This window comes from Rhinolophus sinicus, linkage group LG06 (genome assembly GCF_036562045.2).
Source record: "Rhinolophus sinicus isolate RSC01 linkage group LG06, ASM3656204v1, whole genome shotgun sequence".
In the NCBI taxonomy this organism is placed as follows: Eukaryota; Metazoa; Chordata; class Mammalia; order Chiroptera; family Rhinolophidae; genus Rhinolophus; species Rhinolophus sinicus.
Window position 1 is genome coordinate 103,535,395 of NC_133756.1, and position 23,772 is coordinate 103,559,166.

At 39.4% G+C, this 23,772-nt stretch overlaps 1 protein-coding gene across 5 annotated transcripts in view; it reads right to left on the reverse strand.

The window, feature by feature from the left end:
* Window positions 1-18,957, reverse strand: part of CEP295 (centrosomal protein 295) — a 49,495-nt gene extending 30,538 nt beyond the window's left edge. For 2 of the 5 annotated variants that reach the window (XM_019737512.2, XM_074335594.1), the window contains exons 1-6: window positions 13,487-13,619; window positions 9,591-9,791; window positions 7,720-7,844; window positions 6,914-7,007; window positions 4,603-4,698; window positions 1,017-1,157 (exon numbers count right to left, since the gene is read on the reverse strand). In XM_019737512.2, coding sequence (XP_019593071.2) covers window positions 1,017-1,157; window positions 4,603-4,698; window positions 6,914-7,007; window positions 7,720-7,844; window positions 9,591-9,791; window positions 13,487-13,594 — 765 coding nt within the window. In that variant the 5' untranslated portion in view covers window positions 13,595-13,619. Of the gene's footprint in view, window positions 1-1,016; window positions 1,158-4,602; window positions 4,699-6,913; window positions 7,008-7,719; window positions 7,845-9,590; window positions 9,792-13,486; window positions 13,620-18,481 lie in introns of those variants that run through there. The other 3 variants (XM_074335595.1, XM_074335596.1, XM_074335597.1) reach the window with 3 other exon arrangements.
* Between the last annotated feature and the right edge of the window lie 4,815 nt (window positions 18,958-23,772).

A 23,772-nucleotide genomic window follows, 5' to 3' on the forward strand; every position in this document is an offset into this window, starting at 1 on the left:
ACTAAGCTCATTTCATCCTCACAAAACAGATGACGAAACAGAGTTCAGAGAGGTTAGGTAACCTGCTTGAGATCAAACAGCAAAGCAGTGAAGAAGGGAGAAAAATTCAAGCAGACTACGGAGTCTACTTTCTTAACCATTAGATACTATTGATTTGTGCAAGAACGTGATCAGTTTATGATGCTTTCACATTTCTTTCCTATAGGCTTAAAACTTAGATGAGAATTCCTGGTAATAATTCAGTCATTCAGTTATTTTAGTCATAGTTTACTCACAGTTTATAAAAGCTAAACATTTAAGGGAGAATGTCATAATTCAGTTCAAACTATACAAGATAGTTTAATAAAACAGGCATTTAATTCCTATTCAAAAGTATTTAAAAACTCATTCCTCGGATGAGTATTTAAAACACCCAAATGCATTAGTCAAATTCAGAATATAAAATCAGACTCCTAAAAAGACGAATCATTTTTCTGCTGTTTCAAGAATAAACACTCACTGAGTAGGCATGACAGAAGTGAAGCAAATGTGATAAAGCCAGTTTTCATTATATGCATTTTGCAACTCTGCAACAGTTGCTTTTTCAAAGCTCGTTGAGCAAGGACCATGTCGCTACCTTTGAATCAATTCTCTGCAAAGCCATCAAGCACTTTTGCTCAAGAAATATTTAATTAATTGAATCCTAAAATTTGCAGATCACAAATGCAATTCAAGTAATTAGAAAAGTGATTTCTTCTCATGCTATTTTTGAACTGATTAAAATATTAAACTTTTAATAAATTCATCATTAGTAAAAGTTTTAGAATAGCAATATACTATAAGTGAGAACAGACAGATTCGCCCAAGCTGAATTTGAAACAGGAGGTAAAAGAAAGTCTGGAAACTTGAAATCATGACTCAGACCATATTTTCACATTCTTCATACTTCATACTAATGTGAGCACATTCACTGATCAGCTCTGCAATGCTATCCGTAAATCTATCAGTAGTGGTCACAGCCAGAATTTAATTCTTACTTGAGCCAAATGGATCTTTTTCATTGCTTGGAAACCCCGTACATGTGCCTTTTCATTCTGCTCCATTCTCTCTTTCGCTGCTTGTTTTTGTATTTCTTCCAATCTTTTAGCTTCTTCCTCAGCAGCCAAATGAGGATCTGGCTAGCAGTCAATCAGTAATATTTTAGACAATTTAAAAGTGTGAAACAAAGCGATAACTGAAAAACAAAGCAACTTTAAAATGTTTTTCTACTTGTCTAAAATTAAACTATAAAGAGAGTTCTGTTTTTAAGTGCCCACCATTATTATCAGCATGTATCTACGAAAAAGATCAAATTGCAGGTTTAGTTTTACAAGTTCATTTCAAACCAAATTACACTATACTCATCCAAATGCATTCCTCCATCATTTTTTGTTAATAGAGAAAGTCTATTAAAATTGACAATGTTGAAAGGTAAACACCCACAAAGCTAGTAGTTCAGAAACCACAAACATCAAAGGTTATTTAAGTCATTTAGAGAAGCACAGAGATTTGTCTTTGGTTTTCAGCCAACATCTGCTGCTTGGCTTCAGCCTTAGGAAGGCCAAATCACCAAAACACCTACTTTAACATAATTTCTGGCTTCCTAGAACTTGTGCATAACCAATGATTATGAGATTGTTGTCAATCATTATATCTCATTAACATAACAATAGTAATACGAAAAGGGGGGAGAGGCACATAACCTGAATTTACTATTATATCTAAACATTCACTTTCAAATATAGGTAAACACTGAAAATGTAACTTTAAGTAAAAATCTTATGTATTTTATATGTTGAAATCTATTGGTCAGGTGAAACAATAATTAAGGATGACCATGGAAGCTATTAAGTATGTATGTTAAATTATTTAAAACTCTCAAATAGGGAGATAAATAGGTAAAGAGACTGACAGTTAATATATTAAGAAAGAATGCAGTGGCCAAACAACTTTATGAAAAATATTATATACTTTTGAGCCTATAACTATGCAATCTAAATATGCCGGGCAGAACAACAAAAGTTAAATTAAATCAAAATTATAATCTCCATAAAATTATTTAGTGCATTAACATGTGTAACATTAAACAAATGACCTTCAGGAACAATATTTCATTCCATTTAGGGGATTCTTCACACCATTTAAGGGTAAACTAAAAGCAGAATGTGGATTTTGGTAAACCAAAATTTTAAGGGAAGAAAAACTTTAAAACATGCAACATTCATGATTAACATTTTAAGTCCAGACACAATGAGGAATATAAAGGGTAGGAAGAAAATAAAGAGTTAGAGAACAATTAAGTACCCCAAACAAATTTTATTGTTATTGTCCAAACCTTGAAACAAGATTTTACAAGAATGCTTTGGGAAGACAATCCTTTATGGATATGTGTCAATGCAATTAAAAATTTAAACAAAAATCTGACTAAAATAATTATTAGATTCCATTTTCAGTAGCTGATTTCAAAAGGTATGTGAAATTTGCAAAAACTGTGAATCCCAAGCAAAAATTCTTTTTAGAAAACATGTTTCTGAAAATTTTTTCATGAATTATAATCTGCAGTGCACAGAATGATATTACATAATGCTACTTCTATATCTTGTACATCAGACATTTGGGTTGTACATCAGAATTTTTTTAAATTGATGAATTTAACTGTTTCTGCTTTACTTGTCTGCAGATATTCCTGGAGACCCAGGAATATTTCTAAAATGAAAAATCCATTTTTCAAAAGTGCTATGCAACTGTCACTGTCAAAGAACAGACATGATGAAGGCCGTGAGTAATTTAGGAATTTTAAGCATATGATGTTTTGTTTAGCTGCATGTATAGAAAGTAAATGCAGCAAAACATAATTTAGAGAACGAATGGTTCTAGGAATATAGCAGGCCACTTTCATCATTCTTCAGCTAACAACAAATTTTGTGGCATACAAGAGATTTTAGAAGTACTTTACCAGGATATTCAAACAAAACATAATAGCAGCTCTCAGATGTTAAAAAGGCTGACTGACTAAATGAAAATACTTTATTTGCAGGAAGCTACTGAAGAAATAACCAAAGATATATGCCAAAAGTGTAAGTATTTTTTTACAGAAACCTGCTAAAGAGCCTATCATGCCACTCCAGGAAAGACGCTAAATTATTGTGCATGTGATATAAGCTTAGATGCAGATTAAAATTCAGAGATAAATTTGTTATTTTGCAAACCAAGCACATTGTTCCACTGCCATATTTTAAACCCAAGGTTTAAGGACAGATGTTTTCCTAAGTGATGGTGTGAAGAAGTAAAAAGAAAATATTAGAATGCTTTAGTTTGTGGGACTGCTTTTATAAAACTGCATTATAGCTACTGATCCAATCTTCAAGTCCAGAAATTGAAGGAGGTAGGTCTTTTAGTTACTGTTAAAGAGGAAGGTTTAATAACTTACTGTAACACCAATAGTGGTAGCCTATATTAGGGCTAGGCAAAAAAAGTCTTTCTTCATTAATCTTAGTTGAAAGGGAACATCTATCTAATACTACAAAAATGCAGTATTAGTAACCACAAAAGCAAGTTAGCAATAGACTAAAGTTATTATTCCTGTATTACAACATTAAACTTGTGATAATTTACGATTTTAAACAAATCTCAATATTTATTCTTACAAGTTAATTCTATGACGATGATATTTATCTTAGGTCTTGATTGAATACTGATTTTAATACCTGCTATTAAGTAGTCAACCAAAATGTGTGTTTGTGGCACTCTAAACTCCAAATGAATGCTATACTTAAAATGCTGATTTTCCTAGTAGCCAAATATATCCAACATGGAAAAAAAATTAAAACCCACTGTTACAAAAAAATAGCAATTATAACAACGAGATATCATTTGTCATTATTAAAACTGGAAATAGTTTTTAAGCCATAATATTCCACACAGACAAGGGTCTGATAATATGGCCATTTTCATATATTGCTAATGCTTTTCAAAGGCAATTTAATGATCCATATCAAGTATCTGCCGAATGTTACAGTTTGGAACCAGTAAGTTCTCTTCTAGGAATACAGAGTTGTAGACAAAAATGTGTAAGAGCATTATGTTTGCATTATTTACAGAAGAAAAAAATGGGATAATAGAAAAATGGTTAAATAAATTCTCTGACGAAATATTAAGCACCTACAAAAATATTAAGCACCTACTTTACTATAATATAAGACCGGGTCTTATATTAATTTTTGCTCCAAAACACGCATTAGAGTTGATTGTCCGGCTAGGTTTTATTTTCAGGGAAACAGGGTAATTCCAAATTTTTCACAAAGAGCATGTGTTATTTTTACAATAAAAGTTTTTAAATCAGCTACTTTAAAATATAACCATTTAAATAGCCAACTCCTTTCATTCATATTAAACCATCATTCATATTAAACATGACATGATAATTGAAAGCATATTTAAAAGATGTTTTCATGATTACTCTATAGCATTGGTAGAATTGTTCAAATTTTGATATATGGAAACAACACACACACAACCAAGCTATAACTCAATTCAATGAGAAATAACAAAGTGAGGGTCATGAACAAAAAGTAAGTCAGTCACCTGCTTTGTGTCTACCTCTCTATTCACGAAAGTATGAAGATGATGGTAGGTAGAATTACTTGTTTTCACATTAGAAATCCTCTTTACTTCGATGTTCTGAAAAACGGAACACAGAAAATAGATTAGGTTAAACGCATTAATTTTCATTTAAAGCTAGACCCAATGCAAAAAAATAATTTTGTATTTTCATCAGTTATCCTTATTTGTTTTTTTCACATGGGATCATGCGCACTGTATTTCCATTAAACTTGAATTTAGGTTTAAAAGCTAGATTATATTTAGTCACGAATATTAAATAGGTGATGCTGTATAATTTAATGTATCACATCAACAGGCACATAAAGGTAAGATGCTCCCCTATTACTGATTCTAAGTTTGATCATTTGGTTACGGTGGTTCATGCCCACTAATAAGAGCAAGTTCTCTTTTCTTTTTTCAAATAGAAGTAGGTCAATGAATACATGTAGAAGAATAATAGATACCTGTTTGATACCAAATATCATCTCCCACATTACTTGGTAATTAAAAATAGAAAAATATACCTTTATGATGGCTATCTCATGCAATCACCACCATAACTAAACGAGACAAATACATAGTATGAGAAACTAGTCTAGTCTCTTCAAAAAATATGAAATAATGAAGTTGGCTAAGGTTGGGAGAGATAATGTTCTATATTAAAAGAGACCAAAGAGACAAAATAATCAGAAGCAACAGGTGAACCTTGACTTGGATCCTGTTATAAAAAAAGAAAATATGCTGTAAAATAAGACAATTTAGGAACAATTGGAGAATTTTTATTATAGATTGTATATTAAATGGTTTTAAGGAGTTAACAATAATTTTCTTAGTGTGATACTATAGTTGCATAAGAGAATATCAGTATTCTTACCAGAAGCATTGTGAAGTATTTAGAGTAAAAGGTGATCTCTACAATTTGCCTTCAAATACATACATACATACAAACACCTATTTGAAACCTACACACAATGCAAACAGCTATTCATTGCACTCTTCTTTTAACTTCTCTGTATTTTGAAAATTTTGAAAGTTTTCATAATAAAAAGTTTTGGGAAAAAGCTATAACCTCACATTTACATGTAATTCATATTTGCCAAATCACTTACACACACTGTTTTGTTTGCTTTTTGTAAAGTTTTTTGACCTTGGCTTGTTAGGGACATTAGGAATTATGACAAAGGCAATCAAAAGGCATCATGGATAAGACACTGCCTGCCTTTCAACACGGAATTGAGGGAGTGACTGAAATCTGACTCCTCCATTTGAATTTTGTTGGATCAAATGTTACATGGCAGATGGCTCAACATAAAAGCAGGAAGGCTGACAAAAGGAAAGGCTTAAGAGGCAAATATCTAGTACTTACGTTGATCACACATATATACTTGTATATACAACTAAATTAGACATTCCTGTGTTTGTTTAGGTCTTAATTTCCTTTTCTATTTAACTTATTAGATAAAAATAACTGTTTAATTCTGATAATCATCCAAATAGCCATCTCAATAACCACAATGAGCTAATGTGAACAAGGAAACCAATACCTTTGAAAAATAATTTCCACTTTACTTAATAATTTCTTTTTTCCAAAATCAGTCCCAAGTCACAAAAGTACACATTTTACTCCCATAAAGAGAACTCTCTCATTATTTTATGTAATCTTATGTAAATTTATTAACTTATCTGAACCTAATTTCTTTATTTATAAAATGATATCTATGTACAATGACCAAATCCTGAGTGTGGGAAAGTCTATAGGGCAAATAATCCAAGGCTTATTTTTAAAAAATATATATATAAAGGACTTTTTTTAAAGGGCCAAACTTTCAGTTTTTAAAAAAATCAAAAACACTGCAGGTTTTTTCAAACAACAAAAAGATTTTTTGAGACAACTGGGGAAAACTGAACCACAGACTGGATATTAGATGAAATAGGGAATAACATTAGTATTGTGCTTAAAAAAAAGTCCTTATATATCAGAGATACATACGAAAGTATTTACAGGTAAAATGATACATAGCACTATTTTATTTATTTATTTATTTATTTATGAGGGTGCAGCTCACAGTGGCCCATGCAGGGATCAAACCAGCAATCATGATGTTATGAACACCACGCTCTAATCAATTGAGCTAACCGGCCACCCCCTGCAGCATTATTTTTAAATACTACAGATATACTTGTGTTACTCATACAATTTAAAATTAAGTTAACAAATGGTATTTTGATCTACAGTGAATTCTAATAGTAAACAATTAGTATAACCTAGTTTTTAACAGTCAAAATAATTCACCTCAAAAAGAGTTGGAGGAGGAGGTGGCAGACTTGTAATTTTGGCAGATCTCTCTTTTTCCACAAGCAGTGCTTCCTTTCGAGCTTTTATATGCCTTAAAAACAAGAGATGTCATAAATTAATCTCTCAGGTAATATTACAGCAACTGTTGGAGTTAAAAATATAAAAACCATAGGATCTGAAGAAACCCTCCAGTCTGATTCCACAGGCTCAGTATGCTGTTTAATAAAGAGTCTATACACAGTGGGCATGTAAGAAAATGTTTACCAAGTGAAAGAGATGTATCTAAACATGTGAAGTGGAACTGACCCAACACACATCCAATGTTCCTTAGTTTAGGATAGTTTAGAGTAAAACACTTGAAATGTTGATAAGGATGGGCCACTGTATATACAATGACCACTGCTGATCAGTAACAGCCTCTTTCATTTTTAGAATATGCAAAAATACTCACTAATGACTTCCAAAGAGTCTACAACCTCTTTTAATATTCTTAATTGCACTGATTTTTTTTCTTTTTTGACACCAGCAACAGAGATTTTGGTTGACATGCATTCTGAACTAGCCATACACTTCTATAGAAACTTAGTAATTGTTGCTACAGTCAGACTAGAAGGAAAGCTCACTTGTGACTATGTTCACCTCAGCAAACCACTCCCTCACTGCATTATTTTTAAACCAAGTTAACAAACACAATGGATATATGATGACTTTTATTTAATATCTGCTTAAACAATATCCAATGCAGCCTCTACTTCCAGCTATATCAGTTTCCGTGGAAAATAGGGTAAAAATTATTACTTTACCAGGTTTTCTGTTTCATTAACATTTCTTTTTTATTTTTCTGTACTTTCAGAGCTTCTTTATGCCTCATTTCTGCTTTTCTTTTTCTTTCTGCTGCCCGCTGTGCCAGAGCATTCAAGTCAGGTTCCTAAAATATATATATTACTTAAAATGTTATGTTAAACAAGATTAAAAGGTAATACACAGTACAACCCCTGGTTGGTTCCCCAGATCAGGGCAAAAATCATGAAGGTGGTATTCTAATGACTGAAGTTTAGTAAATATTGAACTAACACACAAAGTTCACAGTGGCATAAATAAAGCTACAAATATCTAATGTCAGAACTTAAGGTTTTTACTAAAAACACAAACTAAAACAAGGGATCCAAGGAACATATTTGATTGCCACATTCTTTACAGATATTTCTTTTCCTTGCTAGTATTTTGATATCAAATACCTCCCTTCTTTGGAACCAGCTTGTTTATTTTGTGTGACTACCTCTGGGACTGCAATCTAGTACAGGCACACTTCGTTTCACTGTGCTTTGCTTTATTGTACTTAATAGTGCGTTTTTTACAAAATGAAGGTTTGTGGTAACGCTACATTGAGCAAGTCTATTAGTGCCATTTTCCAACAGGCTCAGATGATGGTTAGCATTCTTTAGCATTAAAGCATTTTTTTAATAAAGGTATGTACACTGTTTTTTAGATACAATGTGATTGCACACTTAATAGACTACAGAATAAACACAACATTTGTATTCATCGGGAAATCAAACAATTCAGGTGACTCACCTTATTGCAGTGGTCTAGAACAAAACCTTCAATATCACTGAGGCATGCCTGTATTTTCCAACCATGAATCACAGTAAACATAGTAAGGCCGGGAAGCAGTCTTAAGTATTGAGTTAAGTTCTACGTACTTTGACTTTCTGAAAGTCATCAAAGAATTTTTTTTTTAAACTTCATTTCTCTTTTCTTTTTTTTTTTTTTAAAGATTTTATTGGGGAAGGGGAACAGGACTTTATTGGGGAACAGTGTGTACTTCCAGGACTTTTTTCCAAGTCAAGTTGTTGTCCTTTCAATCTTAGTTGTGGAGGATGCAGCTCAGCTCCAGGTCCAGTTGCTGTTGCTAGTTGCAGGGGGCGCAGCCCACCATCCCTTGCAGGAGTGGAGCCGGCAACCTTGTGGTTGAGAGGATGCGCTCCAACCAACTGAGCCATCCGGGAGCCCAGCGGCAGCTCAGCTCAAGGTGCCCTGTTCAATCTTAGTTGCAGGGGGCGAAGCCCACCATCCCTTGCGGGACTCGAGAAATTGAACTGGCAACCTTGTGGTTGAGAGCCCACTGGCCCATGTGGGAATCGAACCAGCAGCCTTTGGAGTTAGGAGCATGGAGCTCCAACCGCCTGAGCCACCGGGCCGGCCCCATCATCAAAGAATTTTTACTATGTGTGAATGAAATCTAAGTGTGTGCACATTCATCTATACATGTTTTACAAAAGTACACATTTTATTGATGTGAAAAGTACACATCACCTATACAGGTATGAGGAATAACAAAGTGGGAAATTTGAATTCACCCCACTGGATCTTTCCAAAATGCTTGAAACCACAACTTCTGATTCAGAAGGTATTTTATTTGCCCACATAGTTAAGGAACGGAAAAGAATAATGATAATTTAAACAACACAGGAAAATAGATTTTACTTAACATGATTCTTACTAGGAAATGAACCTAGCAGCATTCTTGAATTATATTAAATTTACAAAGTTCAGGCTGCTCAAAAGAAATTCTATGTGAAAATATTTTTATCACACAAGCATTTAACAAGTACAATTTACTTTTAACCAATATTACTACCACAGAGAAGTAGTCAAATAAGTGTTCACTTACATTTTCTTTGGCTTGTTGATGTCCCTCTCCCATATTTCTTAAACTTGCCAAATAAAGTTTTTCCAAGTTCTTTATTTTCTGAGTTTGTGATTCTTCCCATTCTGTCCTTAGTGCCTCTGCCAAACGAATAAATTGCTGATTTCTCCTCTGTTTTATATCCTCTCTTATCTGTAAAGCGATGCCCCTTTCTTGTTCTCGAACCTAAAGAATATTTAACAGATTATATGACAAGAGGATTACTTAAAGTTTTTTGAAAAGCTATTTAGAAATAGGAACCCAAAGGAATTCTCTTTAGGTCTATCAATTCTCCCAAATATTCATATTATATTAGACAAGCAAAAAATCCAAGTGATATAGAAAAGAAAGTAAAATCTCAAGACAACTTCTAAAGTTTCCTGATTGGTTATTGCCCCCTGAATCCTAACAGTACTGCCATTATCATTCTAATAACTTAAGAGGCTAAAATGGTTAAGCATGATTCAATAAAATTTATAGCCCAGATGAGCACAGATAAGGCTGGATTAGAACTCTATACCTGTGGTACATCATCCCCAATTCTAGGCAGAATGGCACCTAAAACATGCTGCATGAAGACTTAACTAATTTATTCTAAAAAAACAATTTCTTAATAAATTTGTCTTGTAGCTAATAATCTTTCCAGTAAGTTGTCTTCAAAGTCATTCTAATCTTCCTGCTATAATCTTCCTAAAATCAGTTACACATAGTTTTAAAAATATTTAAAGAGGGGACAACCAAGATGGTGCAGTAGGTAAACGTTGTGTTTACCTTCTCTCACAACTACATCAAAATTACAACTAAGCTACAAAACAACCATTACTGACAATCGTCTAAAATCATACTGAACTGAAGCCCTTCAACTAAGGACGTGCAGAAGAAACCACCTCCAGACTGGTAGGGAGGTCAGAGACGCGAAACAGGCTAGTCCCACACCCTCGTGTGACCGTTAAAGATTGGGAGGGCTGTTTTGGCTGTGGGGGTCCCCTCATCCCTTAAAGGAGCGAGAGATCCCAGCCCCACCCCAGCCCAGGGTTCCAGTGCTGGGGAGAGAAGTCCCCATAATTTTTGGTTGTGAAAACCAGCAGAGATTGTGACTGAGTGAGACTGAGTGCAGCTGTATTCCCAGGTGCTCCTCTTAAAGGGACTGTGCACAGACTTACCACCAGTGGAATCACTCTCTCTGAGCTTCAGCGCTGGGGCAGCAGCTGGAAAGGCGGCAGGGACAAACTGTGGGGAACTGAGTTGTCTGGCTTGGGATGGGGGCTAGAGAGGTGGCTTTCTCCTGGATGGGGGAGCTGGTAGAAGCCATTATTTCTTTGTTGAGCCCTCCCCCTCTCAGCGTGAGAACATAGGCAGCCGCCATACCTGAGTCTCTGCCGGATTTGAGACCTGGCCCGGCCCAACTTTTGGGCACACCCAGGCTGCTTTCAGTGGCTTTTTCATGCACACCACCTGCTTTGGCTCAAGCTGCAGACTTTCCTATAGTCTCTCAAAAGTTCACAGAAGCCAGACAAGCAGCATCTGGCTTAAGCATGTCCTATACCTCGGGCTGAGTATCCCTAAGCTGGGACTAGCAGCAGCCAGCCTTGGTTAGCAGCTTGGCCTCTGAAGGAGCTCCAAAGCACGGCAAGGGTGGCAGCCATCTGCGGATTTCTTTCTGGCTCCCACTAGGTGGCCCCGGGGCACAGGCTGTGGCTGAAGTAGACCCACAGCGGATCTTCTCCAAGGGAGTCCTGGGGCTGGCACCCCCACTGGCCAGCTTCAAAATGAGCTGGAGCATCACCCAGCCACCTCCAAGTACAATACACCCAAGCAGCAGACTGGGTAGACACCAGAGTCCTGCTGAGGCAGATCCTGCTCTGTAGAATCAGCCCCTGCACAGCAACTCTTCCACTGTAGTCAATGCCAGTCCTCACAACCAGTGAGCCCAAGGGTCAGTCCCTCACACTGATGTGCAATTATCAACCAAGGCTCAACTACAAGAGGAGGGCAGACACAACCCACACAAGGGACACACCTGGAGTGTGTGGCTCAGGTGACCAGAAAGACTGCGCCACTGAACCCCACAGCACACCTACTACATAAGGCCACTCTACTAAGACCAGAAGACATAGGAGACCTACCTAATACATAGAAAAAAACACACGGAGGCAGGCAAAATGGGGAGAAAAAGAAACATTTCCCAAATAAAAGAACAGAACAAAGCTCCAGAAAAAGAACTAAGAGAAATGAAGATAAGCAATCTATCAGATGCAGAGTTTCAAACACTGGTTATAAGAATGCCCAATAATCTCAGGGTGAACTTCAACAGAGAGATGAAAACCATAAACAAGAAACAGTCAGAAATAAAGGATACAATAACAGAAATGAAGAACATATTACAGGGAATCAACAGTAGAGTAGACAAAGCAGAAGATCCAACCAATGATGTAGAAGGTAGCAGAAAACACCTGACCAGAACAGCAAAAAGGAAAAAGAATCCAAAAAATTGAGGAGAGTTTAAGGGGCCTCTTGGACAATATCAAGCATACCAACATTCACATTATAGGGATACCAGAAGGAGAAGCGAGAGAGCAAGGCATTGAAAACCTACTTGAAGAAATAATAACAGAAAACTTCCCTAACCTGGTGAAGGAAAGAGACATACAAGCCCAGGAAGCGCAGAGAGTCCCAAACAAAATAAACCCAAAGAGGCCAATACCAAGACATATCATAATTAAAATGCCAAAGGTTAAATACAAAGAGAGAATCTTAAAAATAGCAAGAAAAAAGTAGTTAGTTACCTACAAGGGAGATCCCATAAGACTGTCAGCTGATTTCTCAACAGAAACTTTCCAGGCAAGGAAGGAGTGGCAGGAAATATTCCAAGTGATGAAAAGCAATCACATACAACCAAGATTGCTCTACCTAGCAAGGATGTCCTTTAGAACTGAAGGACAGATAAGGAGCTTCCCAGACAAGAAAAAGCTGAAGGATTTCATCACTGCCAAACCAGTATTACAAGGACTCTTAGCGGGACTTCTTTAAGATAGGAGGGGGGTTAAGGACGGGTGAAAGGGGAAGGGATTAAGAAGTACAAATTGGCGTTATACAGTAGCCATGGGGATGTAGGGCATGGGATAAGGAATATAGTCAATAATACTGTAATAACTAGGTATGCTGCCAGATAGGTACTAGATCTATCAGGGTGACAGATGGGAATGGGGTTGGGGCCAAGGTAAAAAAAAAATGAAGGCATTAAGAAATACAAATTGGTAGTTAATACAGTATAGAGAATATAATAAACGATGTTGTAAAGATCATGTAAGATGCCAGATGGGCACTGGACTTATCAGGGGATCATGTCACAGACGGTGTAGATGCCTGACCAATGCGATATACACCTGACGAGCTGAAGTAGAATGATATTGAATATCAACTATAACTAAATATATAGGTATAGACAGTCACAGGATGTGGAGTACAACATAGGGAAGATAGTCAATGGTATTGTAACAGCTGTATAAGATGTCAGAGGGGTAGTAGCTTGGGGGGGGGTTATCACTTTATGAGGGGTTTAAATGTCTATTATTAATACATTGCTTTGTACACCTGAAACTAATAAAAAAATTAATTAATTAAAAATAGTTAAAGAACTGTTTTCCAATAATTATTGAGTCAAATAATCCCTATCTTCAAATTCTTCTTCAATCTATTTACCATTTCAGCCTATTTTTTCAAATGCTCCAAAAACTAGTTAATATGCAAGAACCAGAGCTCCTGTACAGCCAGAAAAGGTTTTCACAGGAAACATTTTATTTAGAACATTCTAATGTAAAAATTACTAATAATTTGGAGAAGACAAAGAATTTGAAACTTTGTTCCAAATAAACTTTTACCTGTAGTAATCTTAGTTTTCGTCGTCTTTCATAATCCTCTTTTAAAACGAAGGCTTCCTCATTAGGACTCAATCTCAGTTTGCCAGCATTTATTACCTTTCTTTTCATTTCTGTGTCTGTATGTATAAAGGTTCTGAATTTGAAGAGAGAAAAATGTCTATTAAAATAGGGCAGCAAAGATGAGAATAATTTTTAAAATATATATTTATTTGATAAGGGCTGTATACACACAAATAGAGTAATTTGGGTAAACACAGTCCAACTTATTACAGATACCAGTTATTAATTCAGCACTTAAATCAGTGGTTCTCAGATGGATGGGAAGGGGGTAAGTGGAGGATGAATCAGAATTACTTGAAAAAATTTTTCCCCATCTACAGCAGATCACTGTCTACACAGAGTATCTGGGACATGACATTCCTGACTGGGATTTCCAGGGTTCACCTGGCTTACGTGTAAAAAAGCACAAAGACTTAAAAAGATGTGTTAGCACAGAATAAATGTTTTCACAATTACAATCTAACACTTTAGACATTCGATAACCGTTCATAACCAGCAAGACTGCTGTAATTGCAAGGGCTCCTGGTCCCTAGATTCAACTCCCCATTGTATATAACTTGATCACCAAGTGTTACCATATCATATGGAATCACATCAACCCCTGAACAGTAAACAGTTCTTCATTAATTACAATGGTGTGATTTTTTAAGTGAATAATCATTTTAAAAACTTCCTCTTGGAACAATTGTGTTGTTTGGATGAGTCAGGTATTTAGATCCCCAGTTCTGTTTATCTAGGGGTACTGTTTACACTTGTACTGTTTAATACATTCACACTCTCCTCACCAGATTAATGTGCCCCTATCTGGGAGTCTGCTAGGGAGAAATGGAAAGAATGTAAGAATCTATAAGGTTCTATAATTTGAAAACACTCCTCAGGTGATTCTGGTATCTTCTCATTCCCATTACTGCCATTTCCAAAAATTAGACACAATCAGTTTATGACCATGGTTTTATCTGAGGTAAGTCAGTATTTCTCAGGTCCCCTCACAATGACCAGGCAGGCAATCTGGGTGATTGGATACTAACATCTTTCTGAAGCTTCGCTTAATTAAGCCTCACTTCTCCAAGAGGCTGTTCTCTAGTAATTCTTGCTCCACCCACCCATCCACTCATTCCTGACTTGCTCACCGATCATACATTCATATGGTGACTAATCTTATGTTGTCTTGGTATTACTTTCCTCTAGTTTTTCATCAATTACAGTTTGCCCTTTCTAGTTAGATTCCCAACAATTGAAGAACAGAGCCTATAGTTTTCTTTTAATATTAATTTAATATGTAACAACTATCAGGCAGTATTTCACTTACGTGGATGGATACTATCTTTACTAAAGTGTAAACAGAACAGTGGCTAGGAGAATTCAGAATTACCTAATGGGGACTAATACTTTCCCAGTGAATTCTCCATCAAAACACAAGCTCAGTGAGGGCAGGAACCGTCTTCTTCATGGTTTTATGTCCACAGACTAGAAACAGAGCCTTGAACATAAATAAATACTAGGTACTTTGGTAACTGTGTGGACTAAAGAAAATGAGTTAATTCAGCGAGTTAATAATCAGAAAGTGCTACAGTGGTATACTTCATTGTTACTATTTTCAACAGGACTCTGATGCCAAAAGGAATAATTGCTTGTGCTTGAAAATGTTTTCCAATACATCGCACTCAGCTGATATTCACAAGGCTTTGGTAATAGCAGGTAAAGTGCCACTTGTTTTTCCCATTTTATACATGAAGAAATAAAGGCCTCTTGGGTTAAAGCACTTGACCTAAGTGACAATATTTACCGGCAAAGGAAAGGGAAGAATCTGGTTTCCTTATTCAACATGGCTCCTGACTTTCTGACTTGCTAAAACATGTAAAGTGAGAAATTTTGTTTAGGCTGGTATTTTTTTGCAAGCAGGGCTTGAAGAATAGGAAAGAACTGAATAAAGAAAAAAATCAGCAAGATTAAATTCAGTCTTAACAATGGGTCTTTATTAATTTGTCTGAAGGTCTTCAAAAATTCACTCACATTGAGACTATTAAAACTAATTCCTGATAAATCTCAGATATAGCATCAAGGGAGGGGAGAGAACATTCTATAAAATTCCATTATGTGAAGTTCAAAAACACGCAAGACTAATCCATGATGAGAGGTTAAAAATAGGGGGTCATCTTTCTGGAGGTTACCGACTAGGAGGGGACACAAAGGGCTTGCTGGAGTGGGGGAAATGTTCTCTGTTTTGATCTGTGTAGTTATACAGGTGTATAACTATGTACAAATTCCTCAAATGGTATATTAGATTTGTCTAAATTATACCTAAATAAAAAAGGAAAAAAAAACGAATTTTTCAGATTGTTTTGAGGATTCATCATCTCATTTGCTAGAGGATTATAGGAAAATATACACACATTTGTTATTTTCACCTCCTAGGATGGGATAGAGTAACTGTTTTCTCTTTTACATAATCAAAAAAATTATTTGGAAATAATTTCAGAATTAGAATTCCCATATGCTCTTTTCCCAGTGTGGGGACAGAGTCCCAGACAGCAGGTTCCAGGCTCTCGACCTCACATGGGTGAGACACGGGTAGTAGATGGCCATCAGCTATGACTAGTTGGCCATCAGCTGTAACCAGTTAGCCATTGGACACTGATACAACTGCTGTGGCTGAGCTAGCAACGGAGGATTGCAGTCGGCAAGTGAGGTTGGGTGGCAGAAAAGTGGCCGTTGGGTTGCGGATTGTGTGGCTCCTGCTTCCTGTTTCTCTAGCCCAGCCGCCAGCAAGACTATAGTGGTATGACTCCTCTACCTATGACTCCGTGGGTGTTCCTTTTTGGCCTCACCATATCCTGCGTTCTTATGTGGGGAGCGGGAGCTGAGACCCCACATAACACCCCACATGACAGCCAGCATCTCTAAATGTTAACTAACATCTTACATAACCACAGTACAATAATCATACCAGGAAATTAACACTGGCACAATACTTTTAACTCGTCTACAGAGAAAGTTAAAAGTTCAAATTTCATCAATTATCCCACTAATGTCCATTTTCTGCACTAGGACCCAATCCAAGGGCAATATATTGCATTTGATTGTCGTGGTACTATGCAGGTACCAAGATGAGATTAAATCCACAAAGATTTTATTCGAGGAAATGCTTGTGTGAGAAAAAATGGGAAGCTAGTAAAAGCTGGGAACAATGCACTTTCATGCAAATCTGACAGAGTGAAGGAGGGAGAAAAGTTGGGTAGATGCCTCTTAAGACTGCCATGCAGTCTAAGGAAGGTTCTGCAAGACCTCTGGGAAGTCCTCAAGCTAAAGTCCCTTGTTTCTCAGGAACAGGCCTACTATGCTCAATTATTGGCTAGGCTCTGTCACTGGCTAGGAGCAGCCCAGGGGAAGCATCCATGCATATGAACTTCAGAATGAGGCGCTGAAAGTCTGTGAATTACATTCTCATGGCTGCAGAGGTTGTCGGTTGTCATGTCTCCTTCAACTCCTCTAATCTGGGCGAGTTCCTCAGCCTGTCTTTCTTTTCAAGATCATGACATTTTTCAAAAATACTGGCCAGTTATTTTGTAAAATGTCCCTCGATTTTGGATTTGTTCAATCTTTTCTTGTGGTTAAAATGAGGTTATGGATTTGTGGCAAGAACACTGTCGTGCAGGAGACCCTGCTCGCTGTGCCATTTGTCATGCGCAGAGGCCTGCGGGGTCTCTGCTCCCGCTCCCCACACAAGAACGCAGGATGTGGTGAGGCCAAAAAGGAACACCCATGGAGCCATAGCTAGGGGAGTCATACCGCTATGGTCTCACTGGAGGCTGGGTTCACTGGACATGCGACCTGCTGTCCGTTTTTCTGCCAACTGACCGACGACTCTCCTCCACTCTCTACTCGGCTCCTCTACTCTCTTCTGCTCTCCTCGGCAATCCTTGGCTCTCCTCCGTAGCCGTAGCAGTTATATCAGCAGCCAATTGGCCAACTGGCCACAGCCGACGGCCAACCAGCCTCAGCCGACGGCCATCCACTACCCGAGCCAGCACCCTTCCTCGTGAGGCCGAGAGCCTGTAAACTACTTTCTGGGGCTCTGTCCCCACAAACACCACAGAAGTGATAATGCACCCTTCTCAGGGCATCACATAGAAGGTAAATGTGGGTAACCTGTCTTACTACTAGTGTGGGGAATTTTGATCAGGTGGTTAATTAAGGCAGGTTTCTACTAGGTTTCTCCACTGTAGTTATTACTTTTCCTTTGTAATATCTGATGAAGAGATACTTGAGGCTATAGAAATCCGATGCTCATCAAACTTTTGCCCACTGTTTAGCATCCACTGATGATTGTTGTCTGAAACAATTACTGTGGCAATTATCAAAAAGCATTTTCTATTTCCCTATTCCTTCTACATTTATCCATTGGAATTCTACTGCAAGGAAGGAATTCCCCTGCTCCCTCACTTATTTATATCAATATAGATTTTTAAATTCTATGTATTATTACTATCCAATAAAAGAAAGACTATGTATCTTGCAAAATTTTGTTCTGATTAAATGACACCTGGCATATTGTAATCAAAAATACTAGATTTAGAAGACTGGGTTCAAGACCCAACACTGCCACTTATAGCAGAAGACACTGGTCAAGTCATTTGGGCCTTTTCTTAAACTACACACTGGGAGTAATCATACCTTACCCCACGCGATCTGATGATTATGTCCCTTACTGAAATTGAAACTGCCAAATGCTTTCTAGATAAAGACTCAAACGTTCCCCATTGTTTTAAAAGCTCAGTTTGGGGCAGGACTTAATGCCCAAAACATTAAAGGTGACAGATACCAAAAAAGAGCAATGTCTCCGCATGAAACGATTCCACGCGGTGCTTTTAAACGGCTACCAGGTTTCAGGCCACGTCCGCGCCTGACCTTGGGGGGGAGATGGGCAGGACGCACCGATTCGAGTTTTCAGCAGCACAGGAACAGCGGAGGCCGCCCCGGGTACCCCGGCCTTGGAAGCTCCGGGACCCCGCGCGGCCCGACCCCGGAAGAGCGCGCAAAGCCACACGCGTAAAGGCCCCGGGGAGACGCTCACACGGAGCGGGCGGGTCTGGGTCCGGGTCCGGCCGTGCCTCACGCCCCGGAGCTCTTTAAAGCCGAGCCAGGGCCCGTCGCCCGCCGAGGCCTGAGAACCGCGGCCGTGCTGGATTCGCGGCGCCGCAACTTTCCGACGTCCGCTTCCTTCCCTGCACACTCCCAGCTCCCGAGCGTCAGGAGGTCGTGGGAACCGTCACTCACCTGAGAACCGGGAGCCGGGAGCCAGGAACCGCAGCTCAGACAGCGAAGGCCCCGGCGGGCGCCGCCGATCGGCTTCCGAACAGCCGTTCGTGCGCCTGCGGGGCAGCCATCGCCCAGCCGCCGTCACTTCCGTCATTCAAACCGCCCGCCAATGGCGGGGCCACACCGCGGGAATCCGCCAGGTCCCGCCTCCCCCGAGGCCAGCGGGACAATCGCGCCGGAAAAGCCCGCGCCTCGCGCACGCGCACGGGCACGGGCACGCGCACGGGCACGGGCACGGGCACGCGCCAGCCTCTAAGTACGTAGAGCCCCGTTATTTCTCATACCGCGGTTTGAAGTTTTACTTCATCTCTCTCAATATGTTCATTTCACAGGTCAGGAGACAGATCTCCAAATAGGGAAAGATATTTGTCTAGAGCCAGGAGGGTGGCTATAGTCTTAAGGTACAAATCATGAAGATGCCTTGGGATTTGCATCTTTTTGTGTATTGAGTACACAATTCGTTTGGTACGATTATGCTACAGTTAGTTTCTGCTTGCTTTCATTAAAGGCTTCCAACTCGTACAACAGTAAACCATGTCACGATCCGCTGTGCCTCCAGAGGTCTGACACACCTAGAACATGTCAAGGATTTATCTGCTGTAAATAACCTCTAATCAGAGAGGGCATGAGTACAGGTTCATATTTATTGAGCATCTATTACGTGCGAAGTACAGTCGGCTAGGTGCAGGGGTGACAAGGGTAAATGGATTGTGGCCCTTATCCTAGCTTTTGTAGTCTAGTTAAATATACCAGGAATCAGGATTAGAAAATGGGGTGGGGGGGTTGGAGAGGGACGTTACTGACATGATCATTTCTGTCTTGGTTTTAAAGCAGAGGTCACAGGGAATTAAGACTGAAGACTGAAGGCAGGGAAACCAATTAGGATACAACTGCAGGAAGTGAAAGATGATCACACTGAGAATGGAGAGAAGTGGGTAGGTGTGGGGACAGAGCCAGGAGTGCAGTTTCCAGGCTCTCGCCCACACAGTGGAAAGGTGCTCACTCAGGTAGTAAATTGCCATGAAGTGTGATTGGATGGCCAGCTAGTTAGTTGATCGTCAGCTGTAACCAGTGAGCCATTGGCCACTAATATAACTGCTGTGGCTACGCTAGCAGAAAATGGGGGCTAGCAAGAAGATGGTGGCTGAGCTAGCAAGAGCGGATTGCAGTTAGCATGGCAGATTGCAGCTAGCAAGTGAGGTTGGTTGGCAGAGAGAAGTGGACGGCAGGTTGCGGATAATGTGGCTCTTGCTTCCTGTGTCTCCAACCCAGCCACCAGCGAGAATAGTGGTATGACTTCCCTATCTATGGCTCTGTTGGTATTCCTTTTTGGCTTCACCGTATCCTGAGTTCTTATGTGGGGAACGGGACAAGAGACCCCGCATGACACCCTGCATGACAGTAGGGTTAAGAGGCAAATAGGAGGCCAAACATCAGGAATTGGTAGTTACCTAGTTATATAAGGCAAAGGAGAGGGAGAAATCAACTGTGATGCCAGAGTTCCATATTTGGCAACTGAGTGGATCGGGGACAACATCCTACTCAGGGAACACAGGAAGAGCAGGTTTGAAGGGGTCATGAGTTAAGCTTTGAATAATTGACTTTGTGCTGTTTGTGGGATTCCGAGACGAAGGAATGAATTGCAGAAGTATTTAGGAAACAAGATAGCACTGCTAACAAACAATTGCATGTGAAGTTGAGAGAAAAGGGAGAGTTGAATTAACCTCACAGGCTACTAGCTTGGGGAGCAATGTTGGTGATGGTGCCACCAACCAAGAAAGAAATCAGAAGTGGGAGTCAGTGAAGTGGGCAAGGTGATGAGCTCAGTTCTGGACATGTTGAACTTCACATGCCTGTGTTGAACTTCACATCCAGTGATGTGCTGTAGGCAGATGAATACAATAGTAGCCCACAGAACTGGGCTAGCATATAGACTTCGGGTTCGTTTCCATATCAATTGTAACCAAAGCTATAGAAGTAGATGAGATCGCCTAACTTATGGTGATGGAAGAGAAGTGACTCTGGATGGTGAACACACAATGTGAGATATAGTTAATGTATTACAGAATTGTGCACCTGAAATCTATGTAACTTTACTAACAATTGTCACCCCAATAAACTTTAATTTAAAAAAAAGAAAAAAAGAAGTAGATGGGATCACTTAGGGAGAATTTGCAGAATGAGAAGAGTGATGAGCTTAGGACCAACTCTGAGGAACACCAAAACTGAAAGGAGTTGGAGAAAGGAACTGTCAAGTACATGGAGAAATAGTGTGACCCCCCACTTCAGTTTTACAAAGGAAGCTGAGTTACAGAGAGGTTCAGTGACTTGGCCAAGTGAAGGGAGGAACCAGGGCTAGAATTCATGTCCCTATCCCAAACACTAGCATTCTTTATCCCTGCCTCCCTCCTCACTTCCTGTAACATTCTTTGGATGGGTAACTGTTCATTCTAAATATGTACTTCAACATCCTCAACACGGACTCAGAAATACCCTCCCACACCCAACAAAAAATATGCCCATTATTTCATGCCTTGGGCTACATCTAGTGGTCCAAAAGCTCCCGGTGTATTCCTCATCATGACACTTATCTGTCCTTATTGAAATGAGTTATTTATGGGGCTGGTTTTCTATTGATTAGACCCTGAATTCCTTAAGAACCGGGAGTGCTTTTTATTCAGTTGCCCATCACATAGAGCTTCTCAAATGTTTGTTGAAAGAAGTAATTATATGTTCCACTTCCCCAACATGGGGACAGAGCCAGCAGAACAGTTCCCAGGCTCTCGGCCTCACGTGAAAAGGTGCTAGCTTGGTTATTAGATGGCCATCAGCTGTAATCAGATGGCCATCCACTGTGGCTGATTTGCCATCCGCTGTTACCGGTTAGCCATTAGCCACTAATATAACTGGCTACTGCTGTTATAAATGTGGCTACGCTGGCAAGGGGTTGGTTGATTGGCAAAGAAGCAGACGGCAGATTGCGGATTGTGTGGCTCCTCCTTCCTATGTCTCCAACCCAGCCGCCAGTGAGACTATAGTGGTATGACTCCCCTATCTATGGCTCTGTTGGTGTTCCTTTTTGGCCTCACCATATCCTGTGTTCTGGTGTGGGGAGCGGGACCAGAGACCCTGCATGACACCCAACCTACATCCTGGGAAGAAATTCTACAACTGGAGGCTTGTTCTATTTTATTTTATTTTATTTTATTGGGGAATATTGGGGAACAGTGTGTTTCTCCAGGGCCCGCCATCTCCAAGTCGTTGTCCTTCAATCTTAGTTGTGGAGTGCGCAGCTCAGCTCCAAATCCAGTCCTGTTTTCAATCTTTAGTTGCAATCTTTAGTTGCCCACCATTCCATGTGAGAATTGAACCGGCAATTGTTGTTGAGAGCTTGCACTGTAACCAACTGAGCCATCTGGCCACCCCAGCTTGCTCTATTTTTAACAGAAGGCAGTGAGGAATCAAAGAAGGCCCAGTAGGGTCAGAGTGTCTGGTTTAGCATCACAACTCTTGAGACTTTCTAGCTGTAGGAAACTAAGCCAAAGCTTTAGTTTCTGTTTCGGTTCTTTATTGTTGCCAACCAAACCACCCGGGAATGTCCAAAATGGCTCACTCACTACAGCTGGCCGTTGATGCTGGCTGTCAGCTGAAAGCTCAGCTGGACTGTTGAATGGAGTGCCTTCCTGTGGCCTCTCCATGTGATTTGGACTGCTCAACAGCTGAGTTTCAAGAGGGAGTGTCCTAAGAGTCAGCATTCCCAGAGAAAGAAAGTGGAAGCTGCAAGTCTTTTTAAAGGCCAGGCAGAAAAGTAGTTACAGTAAGTTCTGCCACATTTTATTGATTAAGTATCCTAGGGCCAGTCCAGATTCAGCTGAAGGAGAAATGAACACCATCTCTCTATGGAGAGAGTGACACAGAATTTGTGGCCATCTTTAATCCACCACTGTTTCCTTGGTAATACCGTGTTTCCCCGAAAATAAGACCGGGTCTTATATTAATTTTTTCTCCAAAAGTTGCATTAGGGCTTATGTTCAGGAGCTATCTTCCTGAAAAATCATGCTAGGGTTTATTTTCCGGTTAGGTCTTATTTTCGGGGAAACACGGTACTTGACCTGCCCTCTTCACAGAGTGGTTGTGAGACTCAAAAGGCATGAATCCTATGAGAGCACTGTAAACTCTAAAGAGATATACATGTTAGGGAGTTTAACGGCTATTTTATTTTTTCTGTCCAGCACCTTTCTGCCCTCTCCTGGTACAGACGCAGGCCTCCAAGCCACAGGGGTAGGCTTGTGACTCAGACGGGAAAATCATAGTTCTCTATCTCTCTTGTCACTGGGATTGACCCAGGGATGGGTATGTAATCTGAACTGGGTCAGAGTCTTTCACATGAATTTTTCTTACCTGAGACAGCAGGGACAAATGTTTTCCTCTCTGGGCTCATGTCAGGATATAAAGCTGGAACTTCTGCAGTGAGATTCCCCACCATGTGGACCCCCACAAGCTGGTATGGAAGAAAGAGGCTGACATTCAGCAAGGAACACACAGAGGGAGTCCTGATGGGGTTCAAGTTCCTGGATCCAGACGTCCCTGATGTCAGCCCGTTGTGTAACCTACTGATAGGAAGTCATTAAATCCCCCCACCCCCTTTTACTTAAGCTGCTTCAAATGGGAGTTTCTCTTTTTTTTGCACATTAAAAAAGGCTGTAGATTTGTATTTAAATTCTCATAGACAAACAACATCTGGGTGTCTTGGGAAATAGTATAGAATAAAAGTTAAGATCTTGGACCTAGAGTCCAACTGCCTGGATTTAAATTTCTGGCTTAGCAACTCTGTGACTAGTTCCTGACCCTCCCCCAAAGTCGGTTTTCTCATCTTTAAAAGGGATGTAGTATAAGTGAGGTTTAAA